The sequence below is a fragment of the Amphiprion ocellaris genome, chromosome 7 (assembly GCF_022539595.1).
Source record: "Amphiprion ocellaris isolate individual 3 ecotype Okinawa chromosome 7, ASM2253959v1, whole genome shotgun sequence".
In the NCBI taxonomy this organism is placed as follows: Eukaryota; Metazoa; Chordata; class Actinopteri; family Pomacentridae; genus Amphiprion; species Amphiprion ocellaris.
Genome location: NC_072772.1, coordinates 9,756,121 through 9,779,667, shown reverse-complemented (window position 1 = coordinate 9,779,667; position 23,547 = coordinate 9,756,121). Strand labels below are relative to the sequence as shown.

General features: G+C 38.6%; 1 protein-coding gene across 3 annotated transcripts in view; it reads right to left on the bottom strand.

Moving 5' to 3' along the window:
* pdgfd (platelet derived growth factor d) overlaps positions 1-23,547 on the bottom strand; it is a 62,428-nt gene that overhangs the window by 9,833 nt on the left and 29,048 nt on the right. Inside the window, exons 2-6 of one of the 3 annotated variants that reach the window (XM_035951059.2) lie at positions 18,633-18,843; positions 15,945-16,122; positions 14,175-14,258; positions 6,629-6,688; positions 3,367-3,583 (exon numbers count right to left, since the gene is read on the bottom strand). In XM_035951059.2, coding sequence (XP_035806952.2) covers positions 3,367-3,583; positions 6,629-6,688; positions 14,175-14,258; positions 15,945-16,122; positions 18,633-18,843 — 750 coding nt within the window. The remainder of the gene's footprint in view (positions 1-3,366; positions 3,584-6,628; positions 6,689-14,174; positions 14,259-15,944; positions 16,123-18,632; positions 18,844-23,547) is intronic. The other 2 variants (XM_023276424.3, XM_023276425.3) reach the window with 2 other exon arrangements.

The window sequence follows — 23,547 nt, the reverse complement described above, 5'->3', positions numbered from 1 at the left end:
GATTTCCAGCAAGTGATGGTGTCATGGATAATGACAGAATTGTGTGAATGCCAGGAGCTATAAGATGCATCTCCAATGTTTGCAATGTTTGTTTAGACTTTTCAAGTTGATGCAAGGCCTGATGTAAAAGAGATGGTATAGACGCGCCTTCACCCATCTGTCGCTGTATCGCCTCTGATGGGCACATTCAATGCTGTCTCGCAGGTAAGTGTGTTTCTGTGCATGCGGGTGGGGTGCGTGTTTGTGCGAGTGATGATGAAGGCACAGGTTGTATATGGGTGGTTATGCTGTGAGCATGTGTGTGTCTGTGCTTGCACGGCTGAGCTTGTGTCTATTTAAGGAGAATGAGTGTAATCTCAGAAAAGCAGTGGTATGGAACGCTGTCAGGGTGTGAGGGAAGAACAGACGGAGGCAGAAAGACCGAGCAAGAATGACTTTGTCACTCACACAGCCACTAGCATAAAAAAGTGTAGTGCCTGTGCCCGTTTGTGTGAAACTTACAGAATACACTCTGCTCTAGAGTTAGTGTGAGTATTATTAGGATTACACGAGTTTATTTAGGTTTAAGGCTGAATGAATGTGAGTTACATGGACTTAAAATTAATATTATTATCAGGCTTGCTGTCCTTCATGAGAAAAAAGGTGGGTGTCAGTCTTTATGTGCGTGTGTGTCTTAATGAAAACAAAGCCAAGTTGCTGACTGTGGCAGATTTCTGCTCCACTACACAGGTTGAATTTCCAATTAGAGAGTGCTACACTGGCGTATCAAAGACCTGCAGCACCTACGCAGCTCTAGGTAGTCCTGCAAGACTCCTTGTATACTGTATGGAGCCTTCTCATGCCAGCTGAGCACACACATGAACTGATAAATAGAGATAGATTTGCTGTCAAGTACAAATACTTACTAAGGAACAGGAGAGCCCTCAGGTAGAACGAGTGCAGGAGAGAGATGCAAAGGCGCAGGTGAGAGAGGGAGATGTGGTCGACTCAGTCTGGTCGGCTGCAAGCCTGAATGCTTTTATACGGACAAGCACACACAGAAACACCCTCTTCCTCATGTGTGTATATAATAATAATTTTTATATCTGCTCAAAGACATCCACTCTAGCTGTGCATCCTAAGGATAAAATCTATTGCCTCAGTGACTCCAGGTCGTTGGCACTGACTTCACAGTAAAGAATTGCCTTGAACTGGTCCTGTCTCGCCTTAAATCTGCCACTGACTCACTGACAGACCCCCCCAAAGGGGAAACTGCTCATCTGATGATGCAACAACTCAGTCAGGTAATGTTTTTGCACATAATATGAACAAGAGCTGTTTTATCCACAATGATCTTTTGTATTTACAGAACAGTCAAAACATCTACTGTAAGTCTGAAAGGTACTTTCACATGAACCGTTTCAAATTCAGTTTATTGCTTTCAATTCTGTGCAGTTGAGTGCACATAGGTTTTTTTTGTATGTCTTTCCATTTGTTCTAAAATGCCAAATTAGTAGAAATACACTGAACCGCCAGACGATCCCAGTAGTATAACCCTTGTTTCAGCTGAATATGCACCATTTTAAAAGCAGGTTTCCATTGGCTCTCCTCTGTGCTATACTTGAACATAAGGCAACAATGCTGCTCCATCACAGTCATTACAGCCCTGACTAATTTCCCTCAAATTACCAAGTCAGAGACTTTTATCCTCTGCAGCACTGTACCACTGTGAGTAATGTATAGCCCAGTATGTGAGAGTGGGACTCCTGCTGTGTGGGTCTGTCTCGGTCAGCAGAAGCCTTCATGCTCACCTCTCCCCTCTATTATACAAAGTTACCAAAGTCCAGCATCTGCATCAGACTGCAGAGAAATTCTGTGAACACTGCACCGTTTTTCAGGATCCCTAACTGCAGAATAATAAAATAGAATGAGAGCCACAAAGCTTTAATCTTTCTGCATTAGCTTAACTAGTTCAACATGTCACAAGTTCTCTTGCCTCATTATAAAACACAACACTATAATTCAAAAGCATATTAGAGTTTCTGTTTGACTGATATCATCCTTGTACTAATAATTATACAAATACACAAATACTAAATATACATATAATGTATTATTTCAACGACTGTCCAAATTTAGTTCCAGCAATTATGCCTGATACCATAACAGAAAAATTTATATCTCAGGAAACTTTAAAATCTTGACTAGAATTACACATTTTTCTATATATACAGTATACATACATAACTTACTCTATGCAACATGAACGGTACTTGTGAATCACAATTAAACTGCTGACTCTTTAACTCAGTACTGTTTTTATTTTTATAGTAAAGATAGTAAAGCATTTACCAAAGCAAGGAACATGAGTATAAGCAATGTTATATGAATTTCTTTCAGCTGCATTCCAAAATCTAGGCCTACTTTTTCCATTTGTAAAGAAATGTTTTGATTATCTTTTCAAAATGTGATTCGCTCAACATGTAGAAAATAAAAAATCTTTACAAAAGTTTTGTTAGCCCTCTGAAACCCCAAAAAAATGTTACACGGGTTTGAAAAGCAAAAGAGAAAGAGTTTACAACAGTCCTTGAACTAATCATGTGTGATGTGCCAAACGGTCAGGAAACTTACCGAGTCTGAGCTTAAAATTGTGATATTTTAACATCACTCTATCTTAGATTTCTTATTTTTAAAAATGCAAAAAAGTAAACAGAAAAAAACACACTCCTCCAAGCAACTGAGAAGCGATGAGTGACTCAGCTGCAACCAAGAGCCACGTGACAAAAACTGGGGTTTTTCAGCTGAACTGGGTTGAACTGCAGGCTGTGCTTGCATAGAGCAGAGACAAGACAAGCATGTAAACAAAATAAAAATGTAAATATTAAAATATTATTATTGCACCGCTACTGGTAATACCTGCTAGCAGTTGGAAAAAAAATGTACATATTGATTCCATTTTTTCCCAATTTTTATAAAACAAACAATCAAAGAAATGTCACTTTTTCTGCTTTTATGTTTTACGGCACTATAGCTGTATTATACGGAACAAGAGACATTTCTGAGTTCTCTGAGTTTTTGCCATGGATGTGCTGTTTCCATAGAGGTACAGGTCTTCATATTGCAGTGAAAAATAAGCCTTCAGTGAGTAAAAATGTGTCCAGTGACTGCTTTGACTTCAGTGGGGTTTATTGTTGTCGTACTTACTGTCTTTCAGTTCTGTATTGTAAAACTGTCTTGTACTGCATGTGTTAAGGGTGATAGATAGATAGGTCCTTTAATAATGATGGACACATGTGTATCTTTTTATAAAGTACACACTTCATACTTTTTATATAGCGGAGTGTACTGGCTCAGATGGCTTGTAAAACTTGAATCCATATGTCTTACCTTTGTTATGTCTGCTTGCCAGATGATAGGCCCTGGATCTATAGTGTATGTGTGTTTGAGTGTAGATGCTATCCAGGTCCTGTCTCCAGGTGTCTGGGCTCAGGGATTTGAGAAGCTGCTCCACAGTGTCAAAGGCAGCTATGGTTCTGTCTAAATCCTCCAGTGAGAAAGGAACCTCCTCTGTGACTGCTGCCGACATCTTCCCTCCACCGCTGTCCTGCAAAGGTCAAAAGGTAAAGACAAAATGATCAATTCTACTATGAATTCACGCCTACTTCAAATACAGCAATTTATAATTATTACCCATATCAAAATCATATGAGCCTTGTAAAATATTTCTTGGGTGGGTGACTTAATGCTTTCCTTCACCATTATCCAGCACAGAACTATGATATGGTCCCATTTAAAGGATTACTAGACATTAACTGGACGAATGACGTCTTCCATCACCATACATGTGTTTGGTAAGGAATCCGCTGGCTGCACTGCATACTTCTATCAGGTTTCTGAACAAAATGTGAAATGTGCACAGAGATTTCTGCAGAGGGAATGTCAGTTTTCTAACATTTGCTAAATCCTTCACAATGCTCTTGGATTCTTGAAAAAAAAAATCACAATTCAGTGTTTAGTCTACAGTTAGTCTGTGTGCTGTGACAGGAAGGTCAGCACTATTTTGAAAGCACTGAAAAGACATCTAAGGATCCATTGGAAGATTTGGAGATATCAGCAGGTATTCTCCGCTCTGCTGCCACAATGTACCACGAACATAAAGGTCACGGCCACTGTTTCAATGATTCAGTGTCTTCTTCCACAATGTAGCTCTTGTCAAAATTGATTTTTTTTTTCTCAGAATTTGTAATGCAGTGTCAGTTATGGTGGCATACTGTTGCTACCTTTGACTTTATTGTCAAGCAATGCACATTCAGCATGTAAATATGAAGCCATATCTTATTAAAAAAATACAGTCCTATACAACTATGTGACATATCACAAATATGTTCCTATTTAACATGGTTTGGCATTTGTTTTATTACTCACTGTAGCTCCTTTTCAATCAATCAGTTCTGTATTAAATGGGACAGGACTTGTCATCCTGGTAACATAGACAATGGAGGAAATGCTTCCAGTATGTTGTAGTTCAACCTAAAGCATTTTTTCCCTGAACCTAACAAAGTAGTTTTGTTGCATAAAGCCAAACAGTGAGTAAAAATGAAACCTAAGCCTGAAAATAATGATGTCACACAGGATGCAAACCCTAGTCATGATATGGACTAATAAATCCACCTCCTACTACAGAGTTTGTGGCCCTTTCATACTGGAAGAGAAAATACCATACTCTCAAGATGTGAACAAGAACGCAGTTGATCTACACTAATGTAATTTTTGTGAGACAGGGTTAAAATATGGGTGTAGTCTAAAGAAACCACTGTGTCCACTGAAATGAAAATACTCTATAAAGGGCTTCATCACAAATAAATGATGGCATCTCAGTGACAGCAGCTTATAAGTAAACCTCAGTGTGAGACTGACCTTGACTCAAGCTTGAAAATACTACAAATCATGACAAGCTGGAAAATATGACCTTCACTCCACCTAAATACTGATATTTGCTATCTTTATCGTGGAACAACATAAGTCCTCCTAAATGTGTATTAATTTCCCACTTCTATATATGTTGCCAATGCCACACTTTTTGCACCGATGCTTTTGAATGCCACTGCATCATAATTGCTCCACCCACATTTGTGTACATGTCAACAGGCTGAGTAAGAGAAATGAGAAAATTAAGATAGTTAGACAAGGATTTCTTTTACTTATTAATCTTAAGTGACATGTTTTTCTTTATATATTGTTAACTTCCCACCACAAAAAATACTGGCAGTTTAATGGGGACACAAAAGCAGCAGTACATCACTAAGATTATTCATAGACGGCCACTCCTCCCTGCTGTAGGCTATTTCTATAGATAGGAGGTAATTGCCATTAAATCCTTATGGCATGTATGACTGTTCTAACTTTTACGTTGGCTGTGACACTCAGCAATAACTTCCATAAAGGTCAAAGGACAAGAGTACGCAATGAGAGGATTTCAATAGCTTATGGAGGAGAGTTGGATTCATTAAAGCCAACATGGGAATAGAAACACTCCTCTGGGACATACTAAGTATAAATTAAAAATGGTAATTTAAGTATCACCACATCCTCCCATAAAAATGTGGCACTGGCTCATATAAAATAAATGATGACATGACAGCTCGACAGATTATTGAAATGAAGCATTTTAAGCTCCACGCATCGTCATCATCTGTATTTCTATTTACTTTTCTCCTTCTTTGCATGATTTTAAAAGGATAAAGACCAGCACATGAATCAGAAGCTGAGGTCTGAAAAAAATCTTCACCTTTTTGATTAATGTATCTTAACATGCTTGTGTGCAGTAATCTGAAACATCTACGAACATGAACATAATGTAAAATAATCATTAATCACTGGAAAAGCCCTTGTAGCAGCTTGGAATATAAAGTGGAAGAGGGCCACAAGCCGCACATGTGTATCCCACATCCCACTGGTAATGACATACCCATGCACACGCATGTTAAAACATGCACCCGCACACATAAAGCCAGTATGAATCCAAGCAGAAAAACCTCCACGCATCTTGATGCACGCTAATTACTGTAATAGCACATGTCAATGAGTTCCATCACTCTCGCACACGGACACAGACAAATTATACAGATTACACACACTTATAAAAACATTAGTCCAAGGAGGGATGTCATTTCACATGTCAGGTTTCATGCATAATAAATACAGTCCATGCATGCATGAATGTATGAATGTGTGCTGTGTGGGTGTGTGCTGTCCTATGCAAATGCACCATATGTCATAATTATTAGTGTAGCCCTTGTTCCTAACATGCTTACAAATACACTTAAGTGTGGGATGGCAGGGTTGTAAGGAAGGTGATGCTTTATGTGTTTGTTCATCTGTTAAATAGTTAGCAAAAACAAAGCTTGGAGGGAAAAAAAGTTAAGCTTTCTAAAACACTGATATTAGTCTGAAAGAAAATAGTATAAACCCAAAGATGAGTGACAATGTCTTAACCTGACTTTTTTTTTCATAGTACGTAGCTATTAAATATGTATGTCTTCTTTTCAGTGGTTAATGTGTAACTAGAAAGCATATCTACTGATTTGCTTTTAATTCAGGACTTCAGCAACTCATTAATTGCGTACATGTGTGTGTATTTATTACTCACCGACATGGGCATTGTGACGGCCTCCCAGTTGGTTTGGGATGCAGGTAAAGGAGAATCATACTGCAGAAACAGAAACAACCAATCAAATGATCAGTTAAGCATTCAACGGATAAGAAAAAAACACTGTAGATAAGAAAAGGAGAGATGATTAATTGTAAATGAATGAAAACAATAGTTTTCGTTTCTTACAAAGGTGGATTGGTGCCTTGTTAGTGACAAAAGCAGTTTGATTATAATTATTTCTGGCTGTAAAATACATTTTAAAAACTCAGAGATTACCAGGGCAAATGGAGATATGCTTAAAGTAGGACGAAAGATGCCATAACTGTAATTCCAGTGTCTAGAATAATGAAAAGTTTGTTGACTTTTTAAGAAGCATTTTTCCCTGCAGGTTAGTAGGGTTACTAACCTGCCATAGATTTCTGTTCAGGGTTCTTTATAGTAAGTTGCGAGTCTCTAATAAGGTCTCTGGTGAAAAGCGGATGATTTTTTTTTTTTGTAAAAAAAAGCTCTTTCAAAGGACATCAACCTGAGCCTATCCATCCACCCCAATCTCCTCTATGGTTCTTTTTGCACTATACACATTCAGTGCATAAACAGAATATGCAGGCTGGTATAGCAGTGTTCCATAAACTGGACGGTGGTTTGGATTGCACTTTTGAGCTACTGCCAGCTAGGTGACATTTTTCTTGAATCTCAGAGACATGACAGTGATGTTGCACATATATCCACACTTAATGACAGAGAGATATTTCTACAATTTCCACACATTGTGCAGCTACCATAAGTGATGGTTGAGTTTAGGCACCTTAAACCATATATGAAGCTTAGGAGAAGATCATGGTAACCAGACAGAATGCCCACTCAAGCTGTTAAAGGTAAATGTTTCAATCTGTCAGCTCGATGCGCCAACATTTTTCCTTGTCTAATAGTTGCCCTTAAACATAACTCTCAGGACATGGGGTGGAGCATTTGCATGTTTTCCAAGACATTCAGGTGTCTGCCTGTCTGCCTGATCGACTGTCAGTGTGTCAGCAAAATCCAAAAAGAATTTCCAATGAAGCTGGTCACAGCATGCCTTTGTACAGCACTCATCCGACTCACACATTTGGCAGAAGTACACACATTCTTTGTCTTTCTTTCACTCACACACACATGCACGCGCACACATGCACACTGTCTCTGGGATCACCCTCTTTACACACTCACACATAAACTCTCACCAGCTATCGAATCCCTCTCCTTGAAGAGTCTTAAATACCATCTCCGGTCAATGTGGAACAGTAAATCAGTCTCAACTGCACTTCAAAGACACAGTGCCCTTACTTTGTCTTAGTGAGTCTGTGTGTCTGTCTGTGTGTGTGTGTGTGTGTGTGTGTGTGTGTGTGTGTGTGTGTGTGTGTGTGTGCGTCTGGGAATGTAATAGAGGTGACTTCAAAGCCAGTCAGTGTGCAAAGGTTTTTGTTTAACAGATTCTCGCATGTGGCCTTTGAATAAACGTACTCATACACATAAATGCAGACCCAAAGCAGCTGCGAATGAGGTCAGAAGGTTTCCTGTAAGAGCATGCACGTTTGTGTGTGTGTGTTTGTGTGTACTTGTTTTACTAATGTTGTAGGGACATAGATGTTTCAATTTTAGGATGAATACCTGGTTTAAATATAAGGTAGGAATTTAAGTTACGATTGGGCAAGAGTTCAGGTTAGGCAAGTTGTGGTTATGCAGAAAATTAATGTAAATGAATGCAACATCATGTGAAGTAATGGAAATATAACTGTGTGTGTGTGTGTGTGTCCCTCTGTGTGAGTAAATGCATGTTTACACACTCCTAGTCTCATATCCTTTAATGATGAAATGCTTCCTGTCAAGCACATCTGGAGCTCTTAATAGGGTTGAAACAAGACACAGGACGTAGACAGGGATTAATGCTTTTATAAAATGTTTTCTTGTTTAGCGTAAATTTGATGCACAAATGGATTAATTTGTTGAAAGTGTGACTCAGTTGGAAGTAAATTAAATCTTAATGCAGGTTTATGTTTTAAACTATTCACAGAGTAAGGTTACATTGGGATGCATTTGATGTTTACTCTGACTTTTTGCAGTGCAAGAAGAGTGAAGAGGCTTTCAGGCTGAATGTGACAATGGTGGCGCTGCCCTTTGGAAAGCTTTTTTTTTTTCAATGGCTTGAGCTATGCCACAATGGTTTATTTCTGCATCAAGCGTAGCACAGCGTGCCTCCCGGTGAGCTCCTGAACGCACAGCAGTCAAAGTTCAGCTTAGCTGAACTTGTACTGCTGAGCACTGTGATGACTACCTGTGCAGCCAATAGAAAGGAGACATCAAGCAGGGACGGAAGGCAAAACACAGGAAATGCTGTGTGTGTTTAGTTTCTTAACCAAAAACTCTACCTCTATCTCTATCTTTAAAACATTGCTATAATTACAGTATTTATCCAAACCAGAAATTGTAAAATCACAAAGGATTGTCAGACATTTAACTTTCTAAAACTCTGTGAAATGTGTGACATAGAGGTCCTTTGGGAAAACAAACCAAATAGAAGCCTAAAATCAGAACATTGTGTCAAACTCTCTTTAATCTACACATTTCATTTACAAATTTGCCGATAATTAAACAGACGCTCCAACCAGATTGTGCAAAAAATTATAAATTCTGCCTTCCTTTGTGCAAGTCATACTGAATCAGCTGTGACCAACAGTATTATGACAAAATCCAGGCATGTTTTATCTGAACTGGACTGAACTGCAGGCTGTGTTCACACAGAGCAGATACAGGGAAAGCACAGAAACACATTAAAAATGTAAGAAGTAAAACATCTATAGCATGTAGAGCCACCATGTTCCCCCCACTATTAGTAACAAATTCAAGCACTGTCGCCTCAAGGCTAGAAGGTCTTTTTGTGTGGACTTTGCATGTTCTCCTTATGCACCGTGGATTCTCTCCAGGTACTCCAACTTCCTCCCACAGTTCAAAGACATCCATCCATCTATTATCTATACACTGCTTAATCCTCATTAGGGTCTCAGGGGGCTGGAGTCTATCCCAGCTGACCACTTAGGGTGAAGGCAGGTGACACCCTGGACAGGCCACCAGTCCATCACAGGACTACATATAGAGACAAACAATCACACTCACATTCACACCTACAGATAATGCAGAGTTACCAATTAATATGAGCATGTTTTTGGACTGTGGGAGGAAGCTGGAGTACCTGGAGAAAACCCACACATGCACAGGGAGAACATGCAAACTGCATGCAGAAAGATCCTAGGAAGGCCGGGATGCGAACCAGGGATCTTCTAGCTGCAAGGCAAAAGTGCTAACCACCACGCCATTGTGCAGCCCTGAAACAGGTAGAAACAGGACAGATATGGTCTTTTTGGAGGAAGTGAAAATGGTGTCAAACCCTACACTTTTGTAACTGCAACTGTCAATTATACGGTAATTACCAAATGATCACATAATACCTTCCAGCACATATTCTTTTGAAGTCTTGCTAAAACCCCACCTTCTACCACTAAACCTTGTGCTTTATCTGATTTGCTTTCATGCGACAAACACACCACAACCCAGTTTTCCAAGTGTTCCCAGTTGGGTCCTCATACAAACTTTGATTTGTGTGATGACATCTCAAGTAATAATCTGCAGAGCATCTGATGAAAGGTTTGTTACAAATAGCAGTAAAAACATTCAAATGCTCTATCTTTACATTTTGGATTTTGTGAAGCGTCGCAATGAAGAGGTGCTAGAGACCATGAATAAAATTTTCTGTATGTGTAAATGTAGCAGCACTGAGGAAAACAAGTAAGATCAGCAGCAATTTGAAACTCGGGCATACAAGGATCTTTTCAGAGCTTATTTTAACACACTAAAACAAGCTCATTTTGTAGATAAACAGTTTTTGAATTAAACAATTTATGAATCACTATTTGGTGTAGAAGCAAAGTGTGATGTTTGAAGCAGTACTGCCATATAAGCCGGTGGTGAGGGAATACATTCTTGTTTACAGTAGCAGTCTAGTGGAGGCGACATCAGGGAGCTGCCCTTTTCAACCTTCATTTTGTACAGTTGGACATTGGAGCAGCTGAGGATTAAGTGTGTGGTGGATGGTGAAGAAGGAGAGAGCATTTCCCTCTCGACTTTTACCCCCCACAAGCAGTTATCTCGCTTACAGCCAGAGGACACTTAACTCAGTAGATAAATCACACTGACCGCATTTATGCTGTCTCATCTATGACTGAGTCTAAGCTAATTTTCAGGTTAGAGCCTTGAAAAATACTTCCTCTCACGGTGCACTGAGGATTTTCTTGTAGTTTACTGTGAGATTTCTGAGTCTGTAGTATATTTACTGAAATATATCAGCTTCGATGTTTTCTCTTGGTGACTGACTTTTAAGTCTGTGTACAGAAAATCCAGAGATCTGTTTCAAGACACATTATACTAGTACATGTTAGGAAATAACTGCTGAAAATGTGAAAGGACTTCTGACTATGTGGTACTGAATTGTGGAGCATTTGTGTTTAGTTTTTTTTTTTTTGTGGGAGACAGAAATCATGACTCGATGACACACTGGAGTCATACTTTGGATGGTCCATTCCCCTAACACCGCAATGCTACAATAACTTGAATGTATTAGTAACAGTGGTTCCCTCTGCTACAGCCTACAGTTTGGAAGCTAGCTATGCAAATGGATCTCCCCTGGATGTCATAATTCACAGAATAACTCGATCTCTGTGTTCAAATGTTCTGAGACTGATGAGATGAAAAGTGACATTGATGGAGGCCTGGTAGTTTTACAAATTTTCATCATAGACAATTCAAATTCTTGGATATTTCACTACTGTTGAATGGGGCCAAATTAAATATTTCCCTCTCTGGCCTTCATGCTCCCGTCCAGTCAACCTCATCTGTGGGACATGCCTAACAATGACTGTAAGTTTCCTTATGTGTCTTGTTTATTAACTCAACACACTGCAAAATGACAAAAATATTACATATCTGTGGTATGCTTTTGTGATTTAGTTTTGTAGTTTTGTGATTTATGCTGTTGAGTTCACTTAAAATGAACTCAGGTCTGTTTTCCTGGCTAGTGAAAGCTTTCAATCAGTGGCATTGATGGACAGAATCAGCGTTTCAGAGCCCAGAGAGATAGTCATTTTCTCACAATTTTGACATCTAATTTTATGTACTTGGCCACTTTCTTAATCATTCACACAGCTTTTTCATGTGCGACAAACTCAAAACACACAATTATTACTGCTTTACACAAACTGTAAAAACTTTAAGTACTTTACTTACAGTTAAATCTGGAGTTGTTGCACATTGTTTTTACTACAGTTGAGGTGCTTCATTAAATGGCTGGAAATGTACATCTTTAGTGTAATTCAAGTGGCAGTAACTAAAGAGTTTTGCTTGTTAAAAACACAAGAACAGGTAAAATGGTACCAATGAGTACCACCAGAAGAATCTCACATAAACATATCAACAATTAGAAAAAAGATAAACTAATAAATAATTATTTAAACAATTTTTAAAATAATTGAGTCCTACAGTGCTTTTATATATATATATATATATATATATATATATATATATATATATATATATATATATATATATCAATACAGACATAAAATATATGCTATATGAAACTGAAAACATACCACTAATTATTAACTAAAGCTTCAAAATATATATTGAATCACTTTGAATGTGATTCTAATTTGCACCTGGATTAGCAGCTAAACACCTCACTGTTACTTGTAGATCTCAGATAATAAAATCAACACCAGAAGAAAAGACACATAAAGCAAAACAAACAAAAATAAAGCTCCGTAATGTTCTGAAATCTTAGAATATAAACTTAAAGCTGCTTCTGCTCACAATAAATATAATGAGGCAGTTTTGTGCTCTCATATTTCCTTTTTTTAGCTTTTAAAATAGCTTAAAATGTTTATCTTACGCAATCAAACGCACTCATTACTTCATGTAAGCCTGCGCTGAATCTGACGAATCGCAACAACTGAAAAGAAGATTTGAAAAGGATCAAAGACAGCAATTCTGGGGGAAACAGTGACATGAATAATGAGTAAGGCCTCTGACTGCAGTGTTGCCTATAGTGTTTTTTGGGGGGGAGGGAAAAGCAGTAGCTGTATTCAGACATAAGGGTCACTTTAGGTCACAGTCTGAAACCGATCTAAACACAATGTGTATTTTTTAAAAAGGTATCCAATCTAAAGCAGATCAAGGATAATGAGACCCCATCTGATATTTGTTTGACCCCATCAGACCCCATTCACAGATGTCATTTCAAATATCTCTTTCATGCATGAAGGTCATGTGAATTTTAATCCACTTTCATTTACATTTGGCCATAAACATATTGTATGCATCAGGCAGACTTGATTGCAAAACGTCTTGATTTTCCACAGCTACATGCAAATCAGCGTTAAGCCCAACTCCAACCAAGAGGGTGCAATTTACCTCGAATTTATGCTCACACTCAAACTGCCATCTTATCCTCGCTGATCATGCAATGGTTGAAACATTTAAAGTTCAGATAAACACTGTAGCAGTATAATGCTCCTCTAATGAACAAACAGCCATATGGGTTCATGATGAGCAGCAATGCATGTCATTTTTCCTGCATGAGTTCCTGGTTTTCCACTTTGCCGCAAAGTACACTTTTTTGTTCATGGATCATTGTAACAAACATGCTGCCAGATCCACTTAGATCTAGATCTATAAACCCAACACGAAAACCCAACAAGTGGCAATAAAACAACATCCTATCCAAATCTGACAAAACTACTATAATAGGAACCTGGTTTGAGTCAATCATTTGTCTCACAGAGAACACACACATTTGGATTTAATCTGATGAACCACAAGCAATTTCTGTGTGTTTTTGCACACTGTTGACTCATTTGTCACTACAATATAAAGTCCTGCATTTATATGGAAGCATTAACTATTATAATGCCGTAAATCTTAAAAAAATAAAACCCAAACAAACAAACACAAAAAGTTGAATTTCTTTGATTGCTTATTTTACTGCAATTGAACATATTTTCTACATACTGTAAACATTTTACTACTTATATTTTATATTTGTTTCCACACTTGTCTCCCATCTGCTCTATGTAAACACAGCCTGCAGTTCAGCCGAAAAATGTTTCTTTTTGTTGTTGCCATGTGACTGCTGGTCACAGCTGAGTCACTAATGGCTTCGAAGTTGCACTGAAAAGCAAAGAATTTATTTATTTGCTTTTTACAGAATCTAATTCGTTCATGTGTTTAATTTTTAGCAATATTTAAATTGAGATATGTAGAATGAAATCATTTTCATAAAATATCACAATTTAAGCTTTGATTTGGTTAATTTTTCTGACAAAACTTAAAGTGACACACGATTACTTCAAGGGTCCTCAGAAAGTTCAATAATTTTTCTTGTTTTTATGGTGTCTGGGTCTAATTTCTGACTCAATTTTGTCTTTTTTCTTAAAGATGACACTCTTCTAAAACCCACCTTCAGGCTTTGCGGCTGAACCCAGGGTTGTTCTCCTAACACGCTGCCTTCTGTGTAGACGTGATGCTGATTACTGGTTTGGGTCTAAGATACCAGGAACACAGAGAACCCATGAAGACTTGTAACATAGCAGGGTTTAATAGTAAAACTGTGTTTTGTTTTGGTCCCTATTATCTGTTTTTCCTTGCATGACTCCACTCTGCCATTCCTCTCTCTTGCACTGACTTTGTTTTGCTTTCCCCTATGGTTTTTCTTTTATCTTGTCCACCTCAGTCCATTCCATATTGCTCACTACCTCTCAGCTGCCTCTCTCCGCCTCTGTCTCTCTCTTTGTCTACCTCAGTTCAGGTTGTTTTAGTCATTAGCTGACATGCTGATACCATCTCAGACACCTGTTCTCTCCTTCCAATGCTGCTTCGCCTCGTTCTCTCCCTGCCTCCTCTCCCTGTCTCCCTCTTCTTCCTCTCCTCTCTCTGCCTCCTCTCCTCCTCCCTCTTATCTGTTCGACAGGTCTGGAGAGAACAAATTAGACCTGCTAAATTAAGCCACACACAGAGCTGCAGTCTAGCTGGAGGGAAGTTGTGTGTGTGTGTGTGTGTGTGTGTGTGTGTGTGTGTGTGTGTGTGTGTGTTTGTGAAAGATGGAAAGACACAAACACACACTCGAACACAGGAGCTCTTTGAAAAATGGGTAAAAACTGATCAAATGAGATAGGCCTCGAGAGGTGGATTCTGTTTTAAAATGTACAGAGGTGTGATTATTTGACCAGAGGAGAAACAACAAAGGCTGAGGAGGGAGGGACGACAGGGGGAAGCAGTGAGAGTCTGAGAGGGTGAGATAAGAAAGTTGTTTGTGGTTTATGCAGCGGCAGAAAGTACATTTAGGCAAGTACTCTATTATGAGGTGCTTTTACTTTTTGGCCATTATGTTCCGTTAAACATGGTGACACTGCTGTGGGCTCATTTAGCTCAAACTTTAGAGTTTATGGCTGTGAAATTTCTGTGTGCGCAAACAACACAAACTGTACATATCAAATTTATTGAAGCTAATGTAAAAACTCTGCTATTAAAGTGACAGATCATCAGCAAATACAGGATCTCTCTCTCTCTGCGTCCTTCTTGGCCTTTATCCCAGGGGTGCTTAAACCACTTTTTTCCACTTTTTTTTTGATAACTTGCAGTGCCACCAGTTCAACCCTGTATGTGATGCTGTGTCTCATCCTCATAACAGAGGAAGCCCAGAAACATCTTTAAATGCTTCTCTGTCCTGCTGCTGCTCTTCTCTTCCCCCTTTTCTGGTTATAGGGTGGAAGAACATCTTCAAATCTGAGTCCCTCTCTTTCATTTTTCCTCTTCCTGGCAGTATGACAAAGCTAATCTCCTTATCTATTCATTTGACAGCCTTTAAGAGAACACTTTCCCATCCCTCCTCCCTACCTCCCCTCTATTGTCGACTGGACGTGTGAGAAGAGAACAGTTGGCTAATACATTTTGGCCTTTTCCTGACAGTGTTACTAGATCCTCCCTCACTCCCTTCCTCTTTTCTCTCCTACCTATTTATCTCCCCCGTCATCTTATACCTTTCATTTATTGTCGAGTGCAGGTAAAACAGTAAAAGAAGCATTGTTGCCCGCAGCATTGCAGTAGTACTCAAGCTGAACCTGATGTGATAAAAAAAATAATAAAAGAAAACTTTAAGCTGCGTCTCAAATAACAGCCCACAATTCACCGTCAGCCATGTGTGCAGGAGTGCGAGTGTAACGTTTCTCACCAGCAGCGAGTAGTAGACTTGGAATCCCGGCTTTGCAACAAAGTAATCATCAGACTTGAAGGTGACTCTGAGCATGTTGGTTTTGGAGTTGAGACTAGGTGGTGCCTTCTGCCCACACCAGCGACCCCAAATTATAGTGCTGGTCTCTGATTGGTCCTCCACTTCAACAAAGTCATACCTGGAGTGTGAGTGAGAGAGATGGACAAGTAGATGAATATGTGGGAGGAAAGAGCTAAAGTTGGAGGATGAAAATTGTACATTGTCAAGAAAGTACAAAAAGGCAGGCTGAAAAAAATCATAAATGGATGAATGTGTTTGTGAGTCTATCCTCATGGATGGATGGAGGAAAATGTAAGATAATCGGCAGTAAAATTAGATGTTATTTTTGTTTTCTTTCTTCTTGATTATAATTGCATTATACTTGGCAGGTTCAATGATGACGCATGAGAATATAGTAACATAATAGATAGATAACATCAAATGTCCATCACAGTTCTGACTTCACATGTGCACTTCATGTTCTACTGCTTTCCTGTCCAATGAAGACTTTTTGTGTCATTTCTGATATCATCACCTTCCCAAAATAATGGCCTAAGTAATTTTTTGACACAAGTTATTGTTTTGCCTAAATCATGTCCTCATGATGGTGGCCATATCTGGTAAAACCGCTTACATCCTCAGTTGAACAGATCATGCAATTCTACCCCTGTAGTATAACGGCCTAGGTCAAGGTCCAATGTGGTATGGTTCAGTTTTTTTGTGTTTTCTGAAAAACCTGAAAAAATTACTGTTTTCCAGATAAATTGTTTAATTGATCCAGCTAAATTTTGGTAAATTTACAACTTATCTTCTTATTTGGCTGTTTCTATTTCTTTCTGTTTAAGACTAGTTGTGTCTAGATCTGAGAACAAGGTGTTATCATGACCGATAGGAAATATTTCCAAAGCCACCAAAGGAAAAAAACCTCCAAGAATCTAATATCATGCTAGCAACTCAGCAAAGCACTCAGGCACTCAAGCTAGGTGCAAAATGTTAATGCTGGCATTGCAACATGTTCACAGCAACATTCTAACATGCTGATATTTAGCATGTATAACTTCACCATGTTCATCATCTTAGCTTTGCATGTTAGCATGCTGTCACTTGCTAAATACCACTAAGCAACTGAGGCTGATGGACATGTTGTTTATTTCGCATGACTTTGGCCATAAATTACTGTGGAAAAAACATGGTATCTTTTGATGCAATAATGGGACTAGACAGAAAGTCTGTGGACCACTAGTCTTACTCATCGGATGTAGACTTTGGTTATAAAACTGAAAGTTAACCCCTTTGCTAGGGGAAACAAAAACATTAAACTCTGAATTGCAACCTATGTGCTGAAAATAACAAGTTTTGGTAATGATTTGGATGGTGCAATGAGGCAAACCTGCATGATTCTTCTGGTGAATTTAGCCATTTTAATGACAAGCTGTGTGCAAATGTCCAATCAAACCAATTTGTCTATCACTGTTTTGCAAGGGCATTGATTTTGCATCCTTGGCATAGCACCGCGTAAGACCATTGGGATTGGTTTGAAGAAATACAAACAAGCCAGAACACTTTTTCCTTGAAAGCACAATGGCAATGACGTGCTGACAGACTATTTCAGTGCTGAAACAACGTCACTCGTAGGTTACTAAGGACATTCAGACATGTTGTTGAGAAACCATAAATTTCTGTACCAAAATTTATGCCACTCTGTTAAGTAGATGACTGAAATGATAGCAGTAACAGCATTACAGCATACAATCAGTAATTTTCCTCTAACGAGATGGAGAACATTTGGCCATTTCTCAAATGCAGCTTAGTTTTAGATAGTTTATCTTAAGATCTTAGGATCTTGAGATACTTTTAGTGATTGTATCCATTACAATGTGTTCTCAAGCCAGCAGATCATCTCTCTCTCTCTCTCTCTCTCTCTCTCTCTCTCTCTCTATATATATATATATATATATATATATATATATATATATATATATATATAGCTATAAATCTCCTCTCTCCTTCTTCCTACCTTTCCAAATTGCTCCTCCCTCTCTTTCTCCCCCCTGCTGTTCCCCCTTGTCTTTTCAGCAAAGTGCTTACAAAGATGGCTGAGTTGCATATGGGGATTAAAAAGTCTATTTTCTTCCCTCAGTCCTCAAGGACAAACTTCTTGTACTTCTTGCCAAGAAAGCAAACTTCAACTATCCATCTCTCTCACAGTGATTATACCACCTTATACCTTTTTTTTATGGTTCTCTCTCTTATGTCCCTTCAATCAGAATTTAATATTACTATGTGCTAATGTGCAATTCATTTTCACATATTTTATTGTTGCTGTTTTTCTTTCAACTTGAGACTCTTGCACAATAAACTTTTCCTGTCACACTGAACCTTCCTCTCGATCGCTTCATCTCACTGGTCTCTCTGGTTCTTTAATCACTGGTTCTCTTTTCTCTTTTATAGCTGTTGTAATTCATCATTGCTCCCTCCTTTTTGTGCTCAGTCCTTCTTACCTCTGTTCAGGTTGTTTTTCCTTTTATTGTCTTTTTTTCTTAAGGCACTTCATGTCCTTCTCCTTACTCTATATGTTCTACTATAATCCTTTATTCTGTATTCCATTCCTCCCATCTCTGTCAGTGTTTTTTCTGTCTCGTGTTTTACCTGCACACTCCATTCTCAGCCTCCTCCAGGCCGAAGTGTCCGTCAAACTCCAGGTGTATGCGGCTCCCAGGTGGTGACAGTAGTTTCCATGACAACAGCAGGTTGCGTGGGTAAGCGTTGGGGTAGCGTGGGCTGTGGATGGCTCCGCCCACTGGTGTTACCGTGACGTTTTCCTCTTTGCGGTACAAGTCTGTGGTGAGGCGATTGCTGTCTGTTAGTGGTTACAACTAATCAGTTAGTTCGTCCAGTTGTAGATTCAAAACAAGCAAAGCAGCTTGTTCACAGAGACATGCACACAAACTGCAAATCCACATGAAAAAATGAATTTCTACAGATGTTGGTACAGAGAGAGAAGCACAAACTAGAAGCACAAATCATGCAGAGAGATAAACAACAGATATACAAAGGTGGCATTTCGCTATAAATGGTGACCTGACCTCCAAAAAAAGACATAATTTAAATGCATGAACAGAAGATGAGCATTCGTAAACTTCATTGCTCGGATTGTAGGGAAGGGGGTTTGTTTGTTTTTTGTTTGTGTAACCGAGATGCATACACAGCAGGGCATTTTACAGTTCAAAACTTCTCAGAGTTCTCTGCTGGAGAAATTATTCATCAGGGACACTATTTCTAAATAGTCTCAAACCAAATTGTGCATTTCCATACTGCAGTTTCTCACTATTAACGGCACACACAAACACACACGAGTGACGGTTTTCCAGCAAAAATATTACAGATAATGTCAACCAATTTATTGGTCAAATTGAAAATTTAACCAAGTTCCTTCTGTCTGGGTCAGTAGTTTGAAATTGGAAATCTACAGCACAGAATAACTGAGAAAAGAGTCACATACCTCATTTTTAAAGTGATTCCATAGAGGAAAAAGAATCACAAAAATGTCCAGTTTTCAGAATCTGTAGTTGTGTTTCTACTGAACATTCATTAATATGTTCACGCATCTGTCAATGATTAGTAAGTCTGAAGTTTTACACCCATTCAATTCTAATATTTCAGCCCAAGCAGATATTTTAGACAACTGCTGTCAAGTACTTTTACACACCAAATTCACTCAAGACAAAAGGCCAAGGGGTCAATTAAAATTTTGAAATTCATTTTTCAAAAATATCAACTGTAAAGTTAGAAGAAAACTGGCTGCTTATAACAGTCCTTTGAAATAATTATCTTGAAACTAAGAATCATGTAGTAGGTTACAGTAGGTTTGGAGGACAAGCAACAGACATCACTGGTGGTTATTTGGACTGAAAACTTACTACAAAAACGCATGTAAACACACACACACGACAAACATATTTACAAAGAAACGAAGAATAATATGGTAGCTAGTATCTACCACAGACTCTGCTTTATTGACTCCCTCTATAAAGTATAGTAGTACTTCCTGAAGTTGTGTTCAAAGTGTGTTATTATCAGTGCTAACAAACATCCCTATCTAGCCCGAAGTAATCAATGCAATCAGAAAGTTAATTTGGCTATTGCTCAACAAAACTTCACAACTGTATTGCTGACTTCCTAAATTTAGCCAAAATGCTACGACACACAGACACACACAGACACACTGAGAAGGTCAGGTAATGTGCTGACGTAGGCTGACATGGCTGTATTTTCTGAGTGGTGTGTGTTTTTTTGCAAGAGAATGCATAATCAAGGAACCACAGCCTGCACTCCTGGGAGATGATGATGAAGCTATGGCCTTCCCCTCCACCTCTTCAATGCAAACTTCCCTTAATTGCTTCCCCTGCTCCATCCCATCTTTCCCTTTCTCCCCCTTCTCTGTGATCGTTTTCTCCGCAGTCAGTAACTCTGTCTCATTGGTCATTCTGCGCTTCTGCTGCAGTCACACCTTCTGCTAATTCTGGCAACAGCAATTAATACTGTAATTCAGTGCATCTTTACATGCATTAACGATTGGGACACAGGATGCACTTTTAATTTGGAGCATTTGTGCTTATGTGAATGCATGCGAATGTGTGTGTGTGTTGGAGCAGAATTTGTTTGAACTGGAATTCTTCCACTCTGCTGATCAGAGGCCTGACTGTGTGGGTCCACTCACTCATAAAAGTGCTTATGTGTCGGGAACTTTCACCCACTAATGTCTCTGGGGAACTGAGCTCTAAGTGTGTGTGTCTGTCAGCATTGCACATAAGGTAATTTGTGTTAATGCACAAGGGAGTGTTATATTTTTGTATGCATCATAATCATGTGATAGTATCCATAATTCATGTTGAACAAACAATGCATTTGTGTCTTTCTTAGCAGTTACATTACAGCATATAAAAGAAAATCCACCTTAGCCCCACTTTTTAAGGCATCTTTAAAGTGTTTGCAGTCAGCTCTCTTAAGGAACTGATGCAGAAATAAAACTCACTGTTTCTGGCCACAGAATTGTTCAGCACATAATCCTTGTGAAACTTGCTATTTTGACATTTTTGTGAGCATATACTGTAGAATGAATTAAACATTAAAGTGCCCACCCATGCACACAGGTGTGAGTGTGTCCGTGTGTGAGCATTAAGAAGAAGGAAGATACTAAAAGGAGAAAATATGCAAATATGCTCGAGTAGCACCTGGCTCTTATGGATGCTGTTCCGCAGTCGTGGCATTGGCCTTAATATAAATCATGCAGAGATGTCAGTGACACTACTGCAAATTAATGCAAATGAAACAATGATTGGAGAAGGAATTTCAGTTAAAGATCCAGTTCATTTCATCATTTCTTCAGTCTGCTAAGGATATGATTTTGGGTACAAGGCTCATGTGGAATAAGGCTTAAGGAGAATCCTGAGGAAACCACCAGATTTATATGAGGGCACAGTGGGACATGCAGTGCAGTCTGGAAATAATAGGACAGTGACACATTTTTGTTAAGCTCTGTACTACAGCACATTGCAACTAAAATGAAAGACAGACTGTGCTGACATTCAGTTTTAAACATGCAGTTTCTGGGCATTTTTGGTCCTGTCACATTTTTACTCACTGTGGTCTCATTTTTCACTGCAGTGTAAAGTCCTGCACCTCTATGGAAACAGCTAACCGTCACTAGAAATAGAGAGAACTCCAACGTGTCTTCAATGTAACATGACACAGTTACAATATCATAAATCATGAAAAAAAATATATTTATCTACATGCCATAAATATTTACCCATTCACAATCTGAATTTTTGTCCGTACTCTCCAATCTGTAAACATTGCCTGCAGTTCCGCCCAGTTCAGCCAAAAAGTCTCAAATCTTTGTCCCGTATATGTTAGAGGTGGCTGAGTCATCAATGGCGTTGTTGGTTTCTCTAAAGATTGCATTTTTTTTGGGGTTTTTTTTGCTAAAATAAGTTGTAATTAGTGTATTTTGAGTTCATTTTTGAAGAAAATGTATAGATTTAAGTCAAATTGATGAAATATCATGATTATAAAGCCAGATTTGGCTAATTTTCCAAACGGATATGCAAGTTGCACAGAATTAAGTGAAGGGCTGTTGGAATGTGGAAAATCCAACAGTTGTGGATTTATAGTCTAATAAATGGGGGAATTTTGGCAATTTAAAAAAAAAAACCATGCCTTTCAAAACGGCCAGCAGGTTTTGGGGTTCAGAAGAATAACAGTTTTGGAGAGTTTTATAGTATTATTAAATAATTATTTAAATAGTTTCAACATTGTTAGCATTTACTAAGTTTAAAAAGAACTGAATATAGTCTATATATTTACATTTTTATTAAAGAACATTTTCAGGTGGGAGTGATTAAAAATTGAGATTTTTAAATGAAGGAGTGGGAAGGTGCATTTGCATGAGTGGTTGCACCAATTATGTAGAATAAACAGCCCCAGACTTCTCTTATCATGGATAAATAATGAGTCTACTGTGTCTAAATGTGCTGAAACTAATTTCAGGCTTTGGATTTTTATCAAGCTGTGCTACAGTTTTATTCTGCGCATTTTCCCCCCATTTGCAAAGTAAAATCATAGCACATGTGGCTATCTAATGGTTCTCATCAAAGCTGCAAAACTTGAGAATCAGCATTGTTAAAATACATGTCTGACAAGACCTATGCTCTAAATCAGTTATACAACATTTATCGCTTCAGAACTTGACAGAAAGTTAATGTTCTGCAATCTCAGGAAATATGATATTGTGCTGATAATATCACTGAGTGTCTGACTCACATCCTGCTTTAAACACTTTCTCTTACACACACACACACACATGCAAAGTCTGACTCTGGCAATTAAGCTTACAGACTCCTGATCTGACACTTAAATAACTGTGACAATGATGCTGCGTGACTGTGTGGTGAGTTTGTGTGTCGGGGGCAGATGAAAGTGTGTTTAAGGATGTGGTAGGTTTCAAGAAAAAAACTAAAAACTTCTCGGCTGTAAGTGTGTATGTGCATGCATGTATGTCTGCGATGGTGCACGTGGGTAAATTCTCACTAATTAAACTTGGCTCTCCCACCTCCACTGCCGGGGTGTGATGTTCTTCATGACTCTGAGATCTATTTCTGATCCAAGTGCCAATCAGACTCTAATCACACAGCAACATGGTGCACCGGCAACGGAAAAATAGCTCTGTGGAGAAAGTATACTGAAGAAGAACTGACAATGAAGACAAGATATTAAACTTCGCATTTCTCTCTTAATTAAAAGCTGATTTTGGTGAACAGTTGCCTAATATTAAACTTTTTCAATCCACGTCTCTATTCTGTGCAAAGCAAACTATTTTTCTTGAGTGACAGTTTGCATATGATACCTTCCCACTCAGAGACATACTCCCACAGGACATTATAACAAGGCGACCCCATTTCCTACATCTGCCATCCCCTGTCTGACATATCCTGTCTGACTTTCATCTTCTCAAAGTGAATTCTCATAAGCCACAACACGAGCTAACAGGACACACATAATA